Source organism: Oculina patagonica, chromosome 4 (assembly GCF_052425735.1).
Source record: "Oculina patagonica isolate OP01 chromosome 4, crgOcupat, whole genome shotgun sequence".
Taxonomy (NCBI): Eukaryota; Metazoa; Cnidaria; class Anthozoa; order Scleractinia; family Oculinidae; genus Oculina; species Oculina patagonica.
In genome coordinates this window covers 2,542,139-2,557,024 of record NC_135761.1, presented here as the reverse complement: position 1 = coordinate 2,557,024, position 14,886 = coordinate 2,542,139, and the positions used below count along the sequence as shown (strand labels likewise).

The window sequence follows — 14,886 nt, the reverse complement described above, 5'->3', positions numbered from 1 at the left end:
CTTTTTTACGTGGGCCATGCTGGCTTGTATCATGCATGACCTATCGCTATTATGGACGCGAAATACAAGATGTTCATTTCATTTCAAGCGTTTAATATTTCTGCATAATGGTACAGTATACATGACCTTGTACCCTATGTACTTAGTTCAAGTGGAATAATGTTCGAATACTGATAACCTATACCATTTGAATACCAAACCTTCTTTTCAAGATTATTTTTCTGTTTCAGTTTGTTACCGGCTTTGCTCATTTTTACTACGAACAAATAACCAGGGATTTGTGAACCTAACTTTAAATAGCAGCTCAGCCCCTCTTCAGTTCTAGGGACTATTTATTTTTTTTTGTGAAAAGCAAGTCGTCAAGTAATATAGACTCTGGTCGATTACAACATTTTGTGTATTTATAGTTAAGGTTTTTTTGCTCAAATGAACAGTTTACACCCATCTTTCATCAAAATGTAAGCTCTGTGGGCTTTCTTGCTAATCAACAGCAAAAACACATGCATGATTCCAACAAAAAATACAAATATTTAACAAAATACAAACTGTGCTAACTGTAAATGTCAGCTTAACTTGTACCAAACATAAGTCAACTATGTTTGTCTTTCAATGTTTGGCAGTCAGGACCATTATTTCGTACCTTTATGGCTTGCACTATTTCTTTTTTCCCCAATTAGCAGGTCTCATTAGGCACGCTACAAGATTTTGATACTTAGATCAAGATTATGATCGTGATTTGTCAGGTTCCATATTGTTCCAACCATGCTGTGTGTCTGAATTACCCGAAGTGACGAAGACTATGATAACTCACAAACATTCAATTTATTTTTAAAATATTTTAACTCTATGTGCACCATGTCTAACTTGGAACGTTCCCTGAAGAACTGGATGGGCACCTGTGGCACCGTGGAGTTGGTGGAGGAGCCTTCGGTGTTTTAGACAGAGGGCTGTCAGACCTCACATTATCATCAATACTGTCGCCATCCTTCTCACTGTGTTGGATGGCCTGTGGTGCTGTAGGGATCCTGTGTACCTTAGGTAACCCTTTTTGTTGTTTTTTAGGGCCAAGAGTTGGAATCAACTTAGGTTGTTCCTTGTGGACTTCCCACTGATACAAGATAATTCTTGGAAGAATATGTTCACCAGTTAGCTTTTGCGGTTTGTCGGTAGGGTCTTGCAACCTCGTCGTTAAACGGTCGGGCGTTACGGGACGAGTATTCTGTTGCTTATATGAAAACCAAACCCTGATCGGCGGACCTTCACGAGCTAACTGTTGCTGTTGCTGGTCGAAGAGATCAAGACTTTTCAGACTTCTCACTTTTTTCTTCTTCTTCTCTGTCGTGGTGGAATTCCGTTTCTCCTTTTCTGCGCTGTTTGATTTCCTCTTTGAATGCGCACTTTGCAATCTTTCTCCATCAGTCTCGGGTATTCTCTCCAGAGTAGAGCGAAAGGCATAACGTGATAAGTCGATATCGGCTGACACCTGGTCCGCAATGGCTGGTTCAAAGAGGAGATAATTTGCGCATTTGATGTCATTCTCCCGTTTGAGTTTCTCGTTGTTTTCACGTGGAGAAAGCCTCATATTTGCAATGTTTAGATAGCTGCTTGCGTTGGGAGAACAGATTCCGCGATCTAAGCTGGAAGCCGTGCCAGATTTATTGTCTAACTTTGGCAGATTTACAGCCGTTGACAATTTGTGCCACCTCTTCTTGGCTTCATCACGTTTTGATTCTTCTTTTTGATGCACCTTCAAGGATTCATTACTGGATCCGTCTTCGTTTTCAGGGATTGAATCAAGTATTGTGACGGGCGTTGAAGGCTTTCTATAACTGTTCATTCCCTCGCTCAAGAAGGGCAAAGTACTTTTATCCCGCATTTTTCAGTTTTTTTAAGGAGTAAGTTTTATAACTTCGAGTGTAGTTGTTGTGGCAACCGAAATCGGCGAGTCGGGTCTTTCACTGCCTACACTACTGACCACCTCTCGGAATTTCAGCAACAGCAGTTGTTTGTGAAAAATTGTATTTTTGGTTAAGTTGACCGTACACTTTTTCTGTCTAGAGGCACTTTAAAACCGTGTCAAACTTCCTTTCTTTTCTTTCGATGTAGCACTTAGCGTGCGTGTTGCCTTTTGTGGTTGCTGTGTTTCTGCCGCGATCGGTTGCTTCTCTCGCTCAGATACGCTGTTTTAATCAGTGAGCTGCGAAGAGAAACGGAATGTTTTGTTTACTATCAAATACGAAATGAAATTCTCGGCAGGTACAGGATTCTAACTAAACTGACGAGAAATAAAAAGAATTCGCGAAAAATTTCTTCGAGTTCAATAATTGTCAAGAAAACTCAGGATTGACGGTGTTGTCGCTATAGTTCAATTTTATTCAACCCTGTACCTCGCTCCCGCTTAATTCTTGATCAAAATCACAATTTGGTTTTAAATCAGTGTATGTACTTATTATTATTACTTACGTTTGCCTGTAGAAGATTGATATTATCCTTGCTTGAACAAAATAAATCTCCAAAGACTAAATTTTCAAATATCTTTGATTTACGTAATGGTTATTTCTCTCACGGTCTGGTGAAAGATCACTCGCATGAAATGACTTGTTTTCATGTTCTCCAAATTTAACCTCGACAAAATACCCCGCCGTGAACATATTGCTTGTTATTTAAACAGTTTATTGCAGGTGACATTTGAAGTTCACTAATTATAGCAAAAATACCCTTAGTTGAATTTATTTGAACTTATTTTGGCTCCGTTGTTTTTGCCACTTTACAAGAGTTCTAATTTGAAAATATATCCTTGTGATTAACTAAAAATCTGAATCACATTTTTGTTTTGCTACAGAACATGTGCGCTTAACACAAAACAATATCAGTACGTATGGAAATTCAAATGTTTGTAGCCATCATAAGATCAACGATTAAAGCTAAACAATCGATTTGCATTCGATTTTGAGACTGTTGAACAAATTGAAAGGTGGCTCACGATTCAAAAATCACAGATTAACATTTATAACAGCATCAGGTTGTTAAAATGTTTACTCACACTTACCTTGTTTTCTTACGGAGCCTGTGCTTCTCGAATGTTTTTCGGTAAACACGAAATTGCAGGATGCCGTGTTTTCGTCTCGGACTGCGGTTATCACGTCATTAATCTCCTTCAAAACGCAAGTCGCACTGCGAGACGCAAACCCTGAATGCTGTTTAATCAACTTGTTTTGTTCAATTATGTTTTCTATTTTTAATTTTACTAAGTGAAAATTGTATTCAGGACATTTTGTCAAATAAGACCGTTAAAAGCGCCATTTGAACACAGCCTAAAATGCAGGCAAATTACATCACGATTCTATTTCAATCTTTTTGTTTTGACCCAGGAAAATCACACTGACCGTATATACTTGGTAAATTTAAAACTTCTAAGTTAAAACTTGAGTGGGAAATTGACTTCTTGTGTATGGGCAAATGTCACGACTCTTAAATAATGTTTTTTTTTTAATGCAAAACTTTTACTCTGACTCACACACCAAACGTCTTTTAAAAACCGCTTTTCATGTTTTGTAAGCTAAAATCTCTATTTTATTATTCGCGAGTTTATAAAACAGAAGTCATCTATTCAGTAAATTACCAGCTCGCGGGAAGAGTTAAAAAACTAGTTATTTTAATAAGTTTGATCACCTGCTTTAGTACCGAGTCTTTTGTGTCTATTCAGTTGTATTGTTGTTTGTTTTTACATCTTTAAGTAATGCATTTTTAAATTTTGAATTGGAAATACTTTCAGGCTAAAAATGATACTTTTGTTACTCTAACATAATAACAATTGGAAACATGTTGCTAAGTTGTCCCAGACCCAGCAAATTCTCCCGCAGCAGAATTGTGCAAAATGAATGTAAATGAATGAATGCCAAATGAATTAACCATGGAAAGAAGAATATCCACTTTCGAGCTTTTGTATAACAACGATCTGGGAAATGAGGGCTGACGTCCGTAGAATCGGCTGGCTTCATCGTTTAATCGATTTTCGTGTAACGGTTCATTCGGAGTTTTAATACCGATTTAAGTGCTATTATCTCTATGCAATGTTCAAATTCTTCACTGTAGAAGGGTATCAGGTATAATCGCCCTTGCGACTGCAAAACTGAAAAAACTTCTATACAATTTTATTACAAGTTGGGCGTCTAACTAGCTTGTAGAACCGCGCTTTTTGTACGATGGAAAAAACTTGCGATCGATCAAAAGTACGGGAAAGTGGGCGCAAGTCAGATAGCGTCTAGATTTCATTTCTCACTTAATTGGCTGCTTAAAGAATGTCTTTCGGCTTGGTTGCAACACGAATTGCGTTTCTTGCAACGGTTTTCAGATGACTGTCATAAAACCCAAAGCAAAGTAATCTTGTCTGGCCAATCACAACAACAAACGTAAATAATACAATAAATCAATCATAACTCGGATATGCGCGCCGGTGCCAAGCGCGGAAAAACGCGTTAATCAAAGTCACGATTAGAGTGTGTTTTGTTCTTGATAAGAATAAGGCATCATGCTTGTTATAATTGGTTAGGGAGTGTCGCACGATTTTTTTTTGATTCAGTAACAAAGCGTAACAAACGCAAATCTTAAGCAACCAAATAATTACATTCTAGTATAATTATTTTAAGTTTGAACGCCATTAGAAAACCGAGCGTTACATCTAAGTGTAAGGGGCCTATTACATGTCAAATTTCAGCCCGGTCAACTGGGCTGAGATTTCTACTCGGCGGCCTTCAGAACAAATCTTCTTAAAAAAACGTTTGCGATAACATGAAAAGAGGTTTAGCCCAGCGCAGGGCTGAATTTCAGCCCGTGTTTAAATTTCCAGCCCGGTTTCACAAACCATGTAATCACAACAAAATTTCATCCCTTCCCCTGGGCTGAAATTTCAGCCTGGGCTCAGTAAAATTCGCCATGTAATTGATCCCTAACTTTCGTTAAAATGTATAACTGAAGAAACACTTATTTGTCTATTTATTCAATACCAGATACTTTTCACATTTAAATCGTGCTGGTGGTCAAGGAATTGTAAATTTTCATGTCGTTGTAAAATGTAATTTCCTCCAAAAGCAAGAAATTACAGCATACAATTTTTCCTCAAAATTCCGACACGGGGTCAGCCCCAAGTATCATTGACATGAAACTGTCACCTAATGTCAAATTCTTCCAACTATTTCTTTAAGAAATGTTTGTACTCAGGAGACTGAAGTTATTTACGTTGAGAAATTATTTATGTTGATTGAAGTTAGTAATAACGATGATGATGATGAATAATTTTCACTTATCACAGGAATTTACCGAGTGTTTTAAGGTGGCTCGATCGGATTTTTGAGTGACGATACCTTTCAACTTTGAGCAACTTATATGTCACCGTAAACAATCCGACTGAAAATCGATCAGTACAGTTAAACTAAAGAAAGATGAAAGTTTCGAATGAGATAAGTTTCATCGAAATCGGAGTAACCATAGCAACATAATGACGTCACCACCCATTTTACACGAGACCGATTTTCTTGTAATAGAGGGATAATTTTGAAAAAAGGCTTCTAGATCTTGGACTTGACATAGTTTTCTCAAGGTCTGCAAAATTTGAAGAATTTTTATGAGAGCGTTTTCGAGAAAATTTTGGATGAAGTTTTCAGGTGCTAAAATACATTAAAAACAAAGCAGTCTTAAAACATTGTTGAGAAAACGTTCACAAGGCCCGATCAAGTAACAATTTGGCTTTAAGTGAATCTTGTACTATCTAATAACCTTGGGAGAAAATCTCAGAGAAATTGTTTCATTTGATTTCTTGAAACATAGGCTTGAATATGAACTGGTATGAAGTGCTATTTCGCTCTTTTATCGAAAAAGGAACTTCGCTTACTAAAATGATCGCAAAATTATAAGCGCTCGATAGAATTTTTTTAAACTTGGCAGTCAAAAAAAAAGAATAATTATGTAATGAAATGTCTGATTTTCAAAATAATTGAAACATTATAAGGCAGTTAATTTAAAGCCTTAACTCAGGTACACATTGCGCTGTTTTTCACCCTACATCGGATTGCTGCCTCATTATAAGTCTCTATTGTACATGTGTCGTGCCCCGTGCATTTGTAAATTTCAGCACATCTTGAATATGTATAAAAGCTGCTTGTTTTTCAAAAACTGCTCAGAAACAAGCTAATTTAACAAGCCAAAATACAATAACAACGAGAAATAGGCTAGTAAAGCACTTGTATTATCTTCAGTCTCCTAACAGTTTCAAGGCCAAGGCAGAATTGTCACAAAAATCTCCAGTAATAAATAATTAGTGATTCATGATCTACTGGAATCTACAAATGCACGCGGCTTGAGACAATGGAGACAGATAATGAGGCAGCGATCCGATTTTGGGTGAAAAACAGCGCAATGTTTACCTGAATTAAGGCTTTGAATTAACTGCCTTAAAATGATTCAATCATTTTGAAAATCAGACATTTCATTACATACTTATTCTACTTTTTGACTGCCAAGTATAAAAAAATTCTATCGAGCGCTTTTTATTTTGCGATCATTTTAGTGAGCGAAGGCCTTTTTTCGATAAAAAACGAAATAACACTTCATATCAGTTCATATTCAAGCCAATGTTTCAAGAAATCAAATGAAACGATTGCTCTGAGATTTTCGGCCGAGGTAATTAGATAGTACAAGATTCACTTAAAGCCAAAATGTTACTTGATCGGGCCTTGTGAACGTTTTCTCGATAATGTTTTGCGACTGCTTTGTTTTTGTTGTATTTAAGCACCTAAAAACTTCATCCAAAATTTTCTCGAAAACGCTCTCATAGAAATTCTTCAAATTTCGCAGACCTTGAGAAAACTATGTCAACTCCAAGATCTAGAAGCCGTTTTTTAAAATTATCCTTCTATTACAAGAAAATCGGTCTCGTATAAAATGGGTGGTGACGTCATTATGTTGCTATGGTTACTCCGATTTCGACGGAACCTATCTCATTCGAAACTTTCATCTTTCTTTAGTACAGCTGTATTGATCGATTTTCAGTCGCATTGTTTACCGTGGCATACAAGTTGCTCAAAGTTGAAAGGTATCGTCACTCAAAAATCCGATCGAGCCACCTTAATGTATTTTATATTTATAACTAAACATTTTTGTTTTGGAATGTGAGGATCTCACAATAAGTTAAACCCACGAGCTTTGCTTTGAGCATTATTTTCGTGTATATTTTGCTTTTTATCTGACTTCCTCAAGTGTATGTATTATTAAAAAGGAATTTACATCATAAGAATTCACTTGAAGTGAGTTTTGAAGCTTATTGAAAGTGACAAAAACCGCGTTCAATGTTAGCTCGAGGTCTCAGAGGTTCATATTACATTTAGCCAATCTTTCATTAAGCGCTTTGAACCTATTATTTGCGCTTTATAAATATGTAATTATTTATTATTTCAGAATCACCCAAAAGGAGGTAATATTAGTGTTTGTTGGTTGTCATATAGTGAGCTCCTCATCGTCCGAGTTAGACACTGAAGGCGGGGGGACTGGTGACCCGTAGTCATAAGAATTCAGTTCATCAAGGTGAACTTGTAGTTCAAAAGGCGACACCATTCCATTTCTTGATCGACGGCTTCGTTTGGGACTCGCACTGTGATTTCCAGCATTTCTGTTGTGTAATTTTGTTGGAGTTTGCCGAATGAGCTGAGGTAGACATCCATCGCTTCTACTTTGCAGAGTAACGTCTCTAAATACCGCACTTTTGGCGCGTTCGTGTGTTATTTTCGCGTCCGAGCCCGAACGATATTGATCTTTGCATGAGTAACAAAGACGGTACCTCTGGTCATGTGAATCATTCTGCGCATGCCCGCAATCTACCCACGTGCCTCGCACGGGGCCATGTAATTTCTTCCCTGTCACAACAACACTGTCGCTGACTGATGAAATGGGGCGAGTGCGGGCTCTTTCCGTCCGTGAGCCCGCAAACTCAGGTAAAGATCTCGTGTTGAGCCGACTTGGCCTGTCTGAGCCGTGACTCTGCACTGTCGTCATAGCAACTTTAGAGACTGGTGCCAAGAGCACCGGACCTTTGATGCTTAAAGCTATTTCGCCCTTTGTTGGTCGAGCGTAAGTAGCTATTGGTCGAGTGGACGGGATCTGTTTTCGGGATGCCTCAAAAGGATCCCGCAACTTGCGAGTCAGGCATTTTATAAGATGTTGAACGTTGTCAAGTTGTTTCTCTGATGTTTCAGGGTATAAGTAATTGTCTTCCATCTTTTTCTCGTTGACTTCGACTGCTATTATGTCTTCACGTAACATAATTTCTTCTTCGTCTTTTTCGTCCACAGTTTTCAGAGTGGAAAAAGATTCTTTATCGTTGAAATCAACATTTAGTTTAGGACTATTTAGTGTTATATTTTCCTCGCTGTTTTCAATGAAAGGAGACTGGAACCTCTCGCTCTCGATTCTTCTTTTTGCCGAATCTCTTCCCGCCGAATTAAACCTGTTTCTTTCTTGAGTCTTTCGTATTTGAACTTTGGTGACGAACGGTGTCATATCTATGCCTTTCTTTTTATTTAATTCCCTCTCCAAGTTACTCTTTCCGTACTTAAAGCGTATTTGTCGAGCTTTATCGTCCACTTTTTTGGCTTTAACTGACATTTTGTTACATTGCAGAAGTGAATTTCTACTGGCTCCTTTTTGGCATGGTGCAGGAGCGCGATAGTGCCTCATCTGACTAGAATGACCCTGATTTTGTTCCCAGCCCGTTTGGAGCCAGGCCATATCCTTTCGTGTGGTTGCAGCCATGGAGAACTGGGTGTTGAAGAGATCTGAAATAAGGTAGGAAAAAAAATATTGAGACACATTTTATTAATTAAGAACCGTCTCGGTTCTTTTAAACAGTCAATAGGCTAGAATAGAATTATGGCCCTAGAATTTAAAATGAGGATGAAAATTCTGTTTAAAAGTACACTTCTTTTAGCGTGAAATGTAAGATAACTTCAAGATTTTCGAATGTCTTCGTTAGCCTTCGGTTGTGCTCGGAAACGATCGTTCACGATTCGCATGAAGTTGAAAGCATGGCAAGTAATTCAACGCAACTGCATTAAATCATGGTGAAATGTCGTCAAAAGAATTTCAATTCTTTATACTTGCAAAAACAAGAAATTATTCACTCAACAAACTACTAAATTAAGCCTGATTGAAATTTACGCGTTATTAATTGTGAGTGAATCGGCAACTGGGCGAAAAACGGACTTTCAAAGCCAAATATATATTTGCTGTTATTTTAGGCGATTCCTGTACCTTTTCGCTTTTATTTGCTGTAGTTATTTTTGTTATCCAAAAGGCCGGTATAAAAAGTGTGAAAATATTATTTTTCATGAAAGCCGTCAATTTTTCTTTCGGCTTGGAAGTTCATGATCTAGTCTGTTAAAAGGTTTTATTGTTAGAATAAGCTTATTGGAGCGAATAGTGTTTCCTAATAACCCCCATAGCAGGTGGAATTTGAATTTCTGTACACCTCCTTAATTAGACGAAAAAGCCGCTTAGATGTTAAATTTCCTTTTTCAGAAGTACAGAATATAATTTATGAAGCTTTTAGTTTCATAATACCCTCAAATCCGAGTCTTGACATGTACAGCTAAATTAAATTCGACGGAGAAAGCCGGAGGTTTTATTGGTTTTTGTTTTGTCGCTAATACAGCTGTGGTGTTACTTTAGCTTAGCTGCGAAGTTACTTTTTCGAAATATTTTTTATTGGTAAAAATAACAACAAAATCAACATACTTTAATTCGTCCTGTTTTGAAGAAGGTACACAATTGCATTGAAAAATAAAGGTTTTATCACTTGGTGAAACGTTTATTTTTGATACAATACTGATCTGCCATGTTGAAATACTTGTGAACTTTGTAGAGCTACACGAAATTGAATTTTGTTCTCCGTACAGAAAATTGAAGTCAAAAGAATTCACTTATCTGCTTTGTTATTGAAATTTTCTTCGTTGTCTAACCTTCAGTTGAAATGAAAAATGACTTTGAGCCATTTTGAAAGGTACTTTGGTACAGTTTAATTGCCTTGTAAGTTGTAACCTTGGAGACTTCTGTCTTGAGCTACACCGCGGCATAAATAAATTCTGCTTATGTAAGTGAGGAAAAACCTATTTTGAATTTTTTGACACTGTCTTGTCAAATTGGTTCCTCTTTCATTTATATTTTGCCTTGGGCGCGAAAATGTAGTTTGTTCCAAACTAAAGTTTAGTAAAATCCAAAGTTTACTAAATAAAACACTGAAGCCTTGCAATGGTTTCCGAAGTTACAATGTCTACAATATTCATTTGCAACTTCTCCAGACAAATTTTCGGTTATCGTCAATTTAAAACGCACATTGAAGTGATGGGCTGATTATAATGGTGGGTATACTGTCATAGTTGCTTGCTGTTGTATTGAAATAACGTAGCAATTCAAATTTTTCGAAAGCCGTCAAGTTTAAACGTTTCACGCGTCTTCCGAGCGGTAATGTGACATACACTGAGAGTATAAGGGGAAAATCAGTGATCAAAATTGACAAGAAACCATTCCGTGCCTATTTAGGACAAATTTTACGCTTTGATCCAGAATAGAAACTTGAAACTCTATGTTATCTAGAATAAACATTTCAATTATTCCATAAGGCATCTACAGACTATATTGAATACAAAGCAAGGATCAGCGGACAACAACTGGTAACAGAAAGAATACTTACCGTAATGGGAAGCGAACAGTAGCAGAACTACAGGCCTTGTTTGTCAGGAAGTCAATTACAATTTTAAAGTCAAGAACGCAGAATTCAAACAAACCCGAGTGTCGGCTCACACCTGCGCCTAACGAGAAGGATGTTTTCGTTGCATATTAAATAGTTCTTCAAAACATCGACCCCCTTTTTGCATTAGGATAAAAAGAAATAAAAACATTAGGGCTGGCGCTGTTAAGCCTTATAAATCATTCATCGCTTGGTTTAATTCCGTAATCCTGGTAAAAACCTGCCTACTGCATATAGCAAGAGAATATTAAAAAAAAGCGGATAATTTTGTCGCGAATTATCTCACACGCGTGCAGAAGTTTGTTTTGATGTGTGTTTCGAAAATTGCTAGCGGCAAAAAACGATATCAATTCCTTACGTGCAAGATTTTACGCACAAAAGGTTAATTTCTAGCCAGGACAAAGCTCCGCGTAGGGTCTCTCTATTTACCTCCGGTCTGGAGGCAAATGACTTTCAACCTGAATGGAAAACAGAAGCTATTTTTGAACATTGAAAACAATACGCGTAAAGATGAATTAGCGAGCTGTCGGTTGCCATGGAGACTGATAATCGGCATACCGTTATTCCGTGACAATTATATAAAGTACGGTCGTGTCATAATAGTCGAAGGAAATGTGGAGTAATGGAAAATATCATCTAAATGACTGTGAAATTCACCGAATTGTTTTCTTGAAATAACTCTAGGGTGGATTTTCGTCAACAATAACCCAATTTATAGAAGAGTCAAATTATCCGGCCATACTAGAAATAAAATCATTTCTTAGCATTTTTGGACGAATTATGAGATTAATCCAGGGTCATTTGTCTAGACGGATAATTCGTCCCTCGCGGTATAAATCGGGATAAAAATTTATGTGAAAATTGCCCAAAAATTTCAGTTATCTTAGAGTCTTCGTGAACCTCCGGGCGACCTTCGGCAATCATCGGAAGATCTTCGTAAGAGACGTAAGATACTGTCAGTTGGTCAGAGGAAAAAAATTATCTTTAACAGAACCTTCATCTTGAATCGAAAGAAAAGATTACACATTCCCGTCAGCCAGATCGAAGGGAAAGGATACAACTACAGCTTGTTTGTTTGTTTATGGAAGGCGCGGTGTCCTAATGTAGTGCGCAAGACTCCAGATCGAGCAGACTGGGTTCAAGCCCTGGCCGGGGTCATTGTGTTGTGTTCTTGGACAAGGCACTAAACTCTCGCAGTTCCTCTCTCCACCCAGGTTTATATGAATAGGTGCAAGCGAATTGTTGGGACAACCCATCCAGGGGGAGTAACAATACTTCTGGCCTCATCATTACAGAATTAGGAGTTAAAGGGACTATGCCACGGATTTTAACATATTTTTGAATAGCCAAAATTTATATTGTGTCGTAGGAAACTTTAAAATAATGGTCCATTTTATTACCAGTTGCTATTTTAGAGCACTAAAACTGTTTAAAAGAACGTTTGCCAACGTTAGCCAACGTTTTCAAGTTGTTTCCCCGCGCCTTCAAAAAAAAATCGATATTTATAGCCGCCTGAGCTTGTTTTCTATCCCCAAATAAAGGTTATATCATCAGTTAAATATTCAAAGATAATTTTTATAATGGGTTAAGTTGCCAGCCACTTATTTCAGAACAGTTTAGACCAAAAATCTGCGAAATCCCCGTGATATCTATAGTCCCTTTAAGCGCCGAGAGCTATAAGCCACTTTACTTTGTTTGTTTGTTTACTAGCTTTTCATAATGTCAGGATATAAGCAAAATAGTTGCACAAATGAATTTACATCCAACAACAAAGCACTGCCATTTCACGTTGGTGTAATATTCACAGTTTAATAGTTACCTCTGCTTTATGACGTCCATGCTTTCTGATGTACTATCTCAAGTGGGTTTCAAAATCTGTGGTCCAATATATCTTTAGTAAAGAGCTGTAAAGTAGCTGTTGTTTCACTTTGCACATCTATTTTCCAAACGTTTCACCCTCACCTGTGAAAGAGGAAGAAATTAACACAAAATTAAATTGTATACAGCCAAGAAAACAACACGTTTCAAGTTAAGCATCTGTTAGTTAGATCTAAATGACTACAAGTGAAACTTTACTTCAACAAAACGCAAGGTCGTAATTGTTCATTCATGTGCAACAGAATTGCAGTACGGTTCATCACAGGACGTTTTGTAAGGTAAGCATTCGTTGCTGTTATACAAACATCGAATCTTGAGCTAAATTGAAACCTGGGAAATGCTGCCGCTTTTGGAGTTTGGTTCACATAAGAGTTTCATAGCCGGTTGGGTAAACCTGTTAAATTCGCCTTGAATCCCTTCGCTCTTGTGGATCATTCTTTCTTTCTCTCACAAACACCACGCACAAATTAAGGCTGTTGAACTGCTGTAATTATAAAGCGGTCCTTTTCTGTGTCATTACCCGCTTTGTCTACCCCCTCCTTTAATTTTGAAATCTCATTTTCTTAGAGTTTAAACAATAGTCAAACAACAATGGCTTTTTAACTCGAAGAGCCGAAACAGAATTGGAACCAAAGTCATTCATCTGGAACAAAGCGAAACATTGCCTTCGTCGTTAAAACAAATAAAGTGAAACTCTTTAATATTTAAGTTTTCAGCGCAAATTTATGTGCCTGATCTTTACTATATTTTATTGCTGTAATGGTTGACTGGATTAACTGAGTGTTTTAGCTTAAAAGGCTGCGAGAGATAATTCTTGACTACATCAGTTTGGCATTGCAGCCTGTATAGATGACAATTTGTGTAACATGTTGAGGAACATTTATAGATGAGAGCTGCTTTATTTGTTCATCATGCCTAGACAAATGGAAGACTTTTCAGGATCGATATTCTAGTCTTTTGTGCTAACGTTATTAGACATTCGGTTAAATTAATCAGTGTCATAAACTGAACCCGAAGACATTAATGAAACTTTTTCTTTCAACTATCGTCGACGTTCAGTTGGCTGTAATATGCTGCCACTTGCATTACGATTTGCTCCGCGTTGTCGGTAAAATTTGCCAAACTAGTGAATTTCTTGCTCAAGATTTCAAATCGTTGTACCAGTAAAATATATGGTTATCAGATGTTACACACTTATTGGACACGAAATATTTTTTACCTAGTATCTATACGGTCATTAAATTAACACGATATCAGTCTTAAACAGCGAAAAGAAACTCTTGCCGTTTGTATTGAACGTACGACAGTTTACAACACCGTTTTGTAATTAACGCATGAAGTATACTGCCATTTCACTTACTTTATTAGTATCTGTAACACATGGAATTCAGTCGCAGTTAACATGTTTTGCAATAACTCTGGCATAATTTAATAAAGTCGTTTCAAAATGGCCGAATCCTATGAGCTCCTATGAGAATAAATCATGGAGATTTAATATAGTTTCTTCTGTGAAGCAAACCTCGATTCGTGGAAGCTTATCAAACAGAATTCAGTCTTTGAAAATGCAAGTTCTAGCAGACTACAGCGCTTAGCTATCGGATTATTCTGTTGCTAAGCTCTTATAATAAAGTTATTATTTCAGTAACTGCATCATACCGTTATATGATAATGTTTTGAAGTCTCTGGCGGCTTTCACTTTTCGCAAACAGATTTTCTTGGTGTATGTTGCCAAGTGTTGCCTTTATCGATCGAATGGTCGCTTCTTTCCTCGCTAACCATGCACCAAAGCTATTTTGTTTCAAAACTGATTTAATGGTGTGTGACTTTGGTCGTTTGTTCTTTATGTTTCCTTGCTATTAATACAAATTGTTTAAGCTTCATTGCGTTTCACATGCTATGTGCGTAATATGTCACGAGATCCGACCATAAATTCAAATTAGAATTAAAAATTCAGAAAATGCTGTCTATTCTAATGTTACACCTGCATGCTTTTGACGTGAAGCACAAAATTAAAGCTAAAAATTTCTGAAACAGAGCTCAAAACGTTGTTTTCAACCATCCATATATTTTTTTAAATTTTTAGCATATTTCAACACTTCCGATCTTAATGTTCTCTAGCTTGAATGAATTAAAATGCATTTGTAATATCAGAGGTGTTGTTGAAAAGTTAAGAATCGGAAATGCTAGGCAACGATGGTCATTCTATCCCTTCA

General features: G+C 37.1%; 3 protein-coding genes across 7 annotated transcripts in view; 1 reads left to right on the top strand and 2 right to left on the bottom strand.

Moving 5' to 3' along the window:
• Window positions 1-92: 92 nt before the first annotated feature.
• LOC144651275 (uncharacterized) lies at window positions 93-2,413 on the bottom strand. The gene has a single exon (XM_078511209.1). It carries the CDS (start codon window positions 1,874-1,876, stop codon window positions 860-862), a length of 1,017 nt encoding a protein of 338 aa, XP_078367335.1. The 5' UTR covers window positions 1,877-2,413; the 3' UTR covers window positions 93-859.
• A 4,856-nt stretch (window positions 2,414-7,269) lies between these two features.
• LOC144651242 (uncharacterized) lies at window positions 7,270-14,568 on the bottom strand. 3 transcript variants are annotated; one of them, XM_078511173.1, is made up of 3 exons: window positions 14,330-14,568; window positions 12,615-12,757; window positions 7,270-8,825 (listed from the first exon to the last, which is right to left on the bottom strand). In XM_078511173.1, the coding sequence occupies exon 3, from the start codon at window positions 8,800-8,802 to the stop codon at window positions 7,492-7,494; it is 1,311 nt and encodes a 436-aa protein (XP_078367299.1). In that variant the 5' UTR covers window positions 8,803-8,825; window positions 12,615-12,757; window positions 14,330-14,568; the 3' UTR covers window positions 7,270-7,491. The 3 variants fall into 3 exon arrangements, with proteins under 3 accessions (XP_078367299.1, XP_078367300.1, XP_078367301.1); XM_078511174.1 differs by lacking the exon at window positions 14,330-14,568 and adding an exon at window positions 12,872-12,972; XM_078511175.1 differs by lacking the exons at window positions 12,615-12,757; window positions 14,330-14,568 and adding an exon at window positions 10,739-11,256.
• The window catches only part of LOC144651210 (uncharacterized), a 40,565-nt gene continuing 34,384 nt past the window's right edge, over window positions 8,706-14,886 (top strand). For 2 of the 3 annotated variants that reach the window (XM_078511123.1, XM_078511119.1), the window contains exon 1: window positions 8,708-8,835. The gene's annotated coding sequence lies outside the window, so the exon portion shown is untranslated. Of the gene's footprint in view, window positions 8,836-14,886 lie in introns of all 3 variants that reach the window. The other variant, XM_078511120.1, reaches the window with a different exon arrangement.

Excerpts from the sequence above, each read along its gene's own strand:
- LOC144651275 (XM_078511209.1), bottom strand. The coding sequence starts at position 1,876 with ATGCGGGATAAAAGTACTTTGCCCTTCTTGAGCGAGGGAATGAACAGT.
- LOC144651242 (XM_078511173.1), bottom strand. The coding sequence starts at position 8,802 with ATGGCTGCAACCACACGAAAGGATATGGCCTGGCTCCAAACGGGCTGG.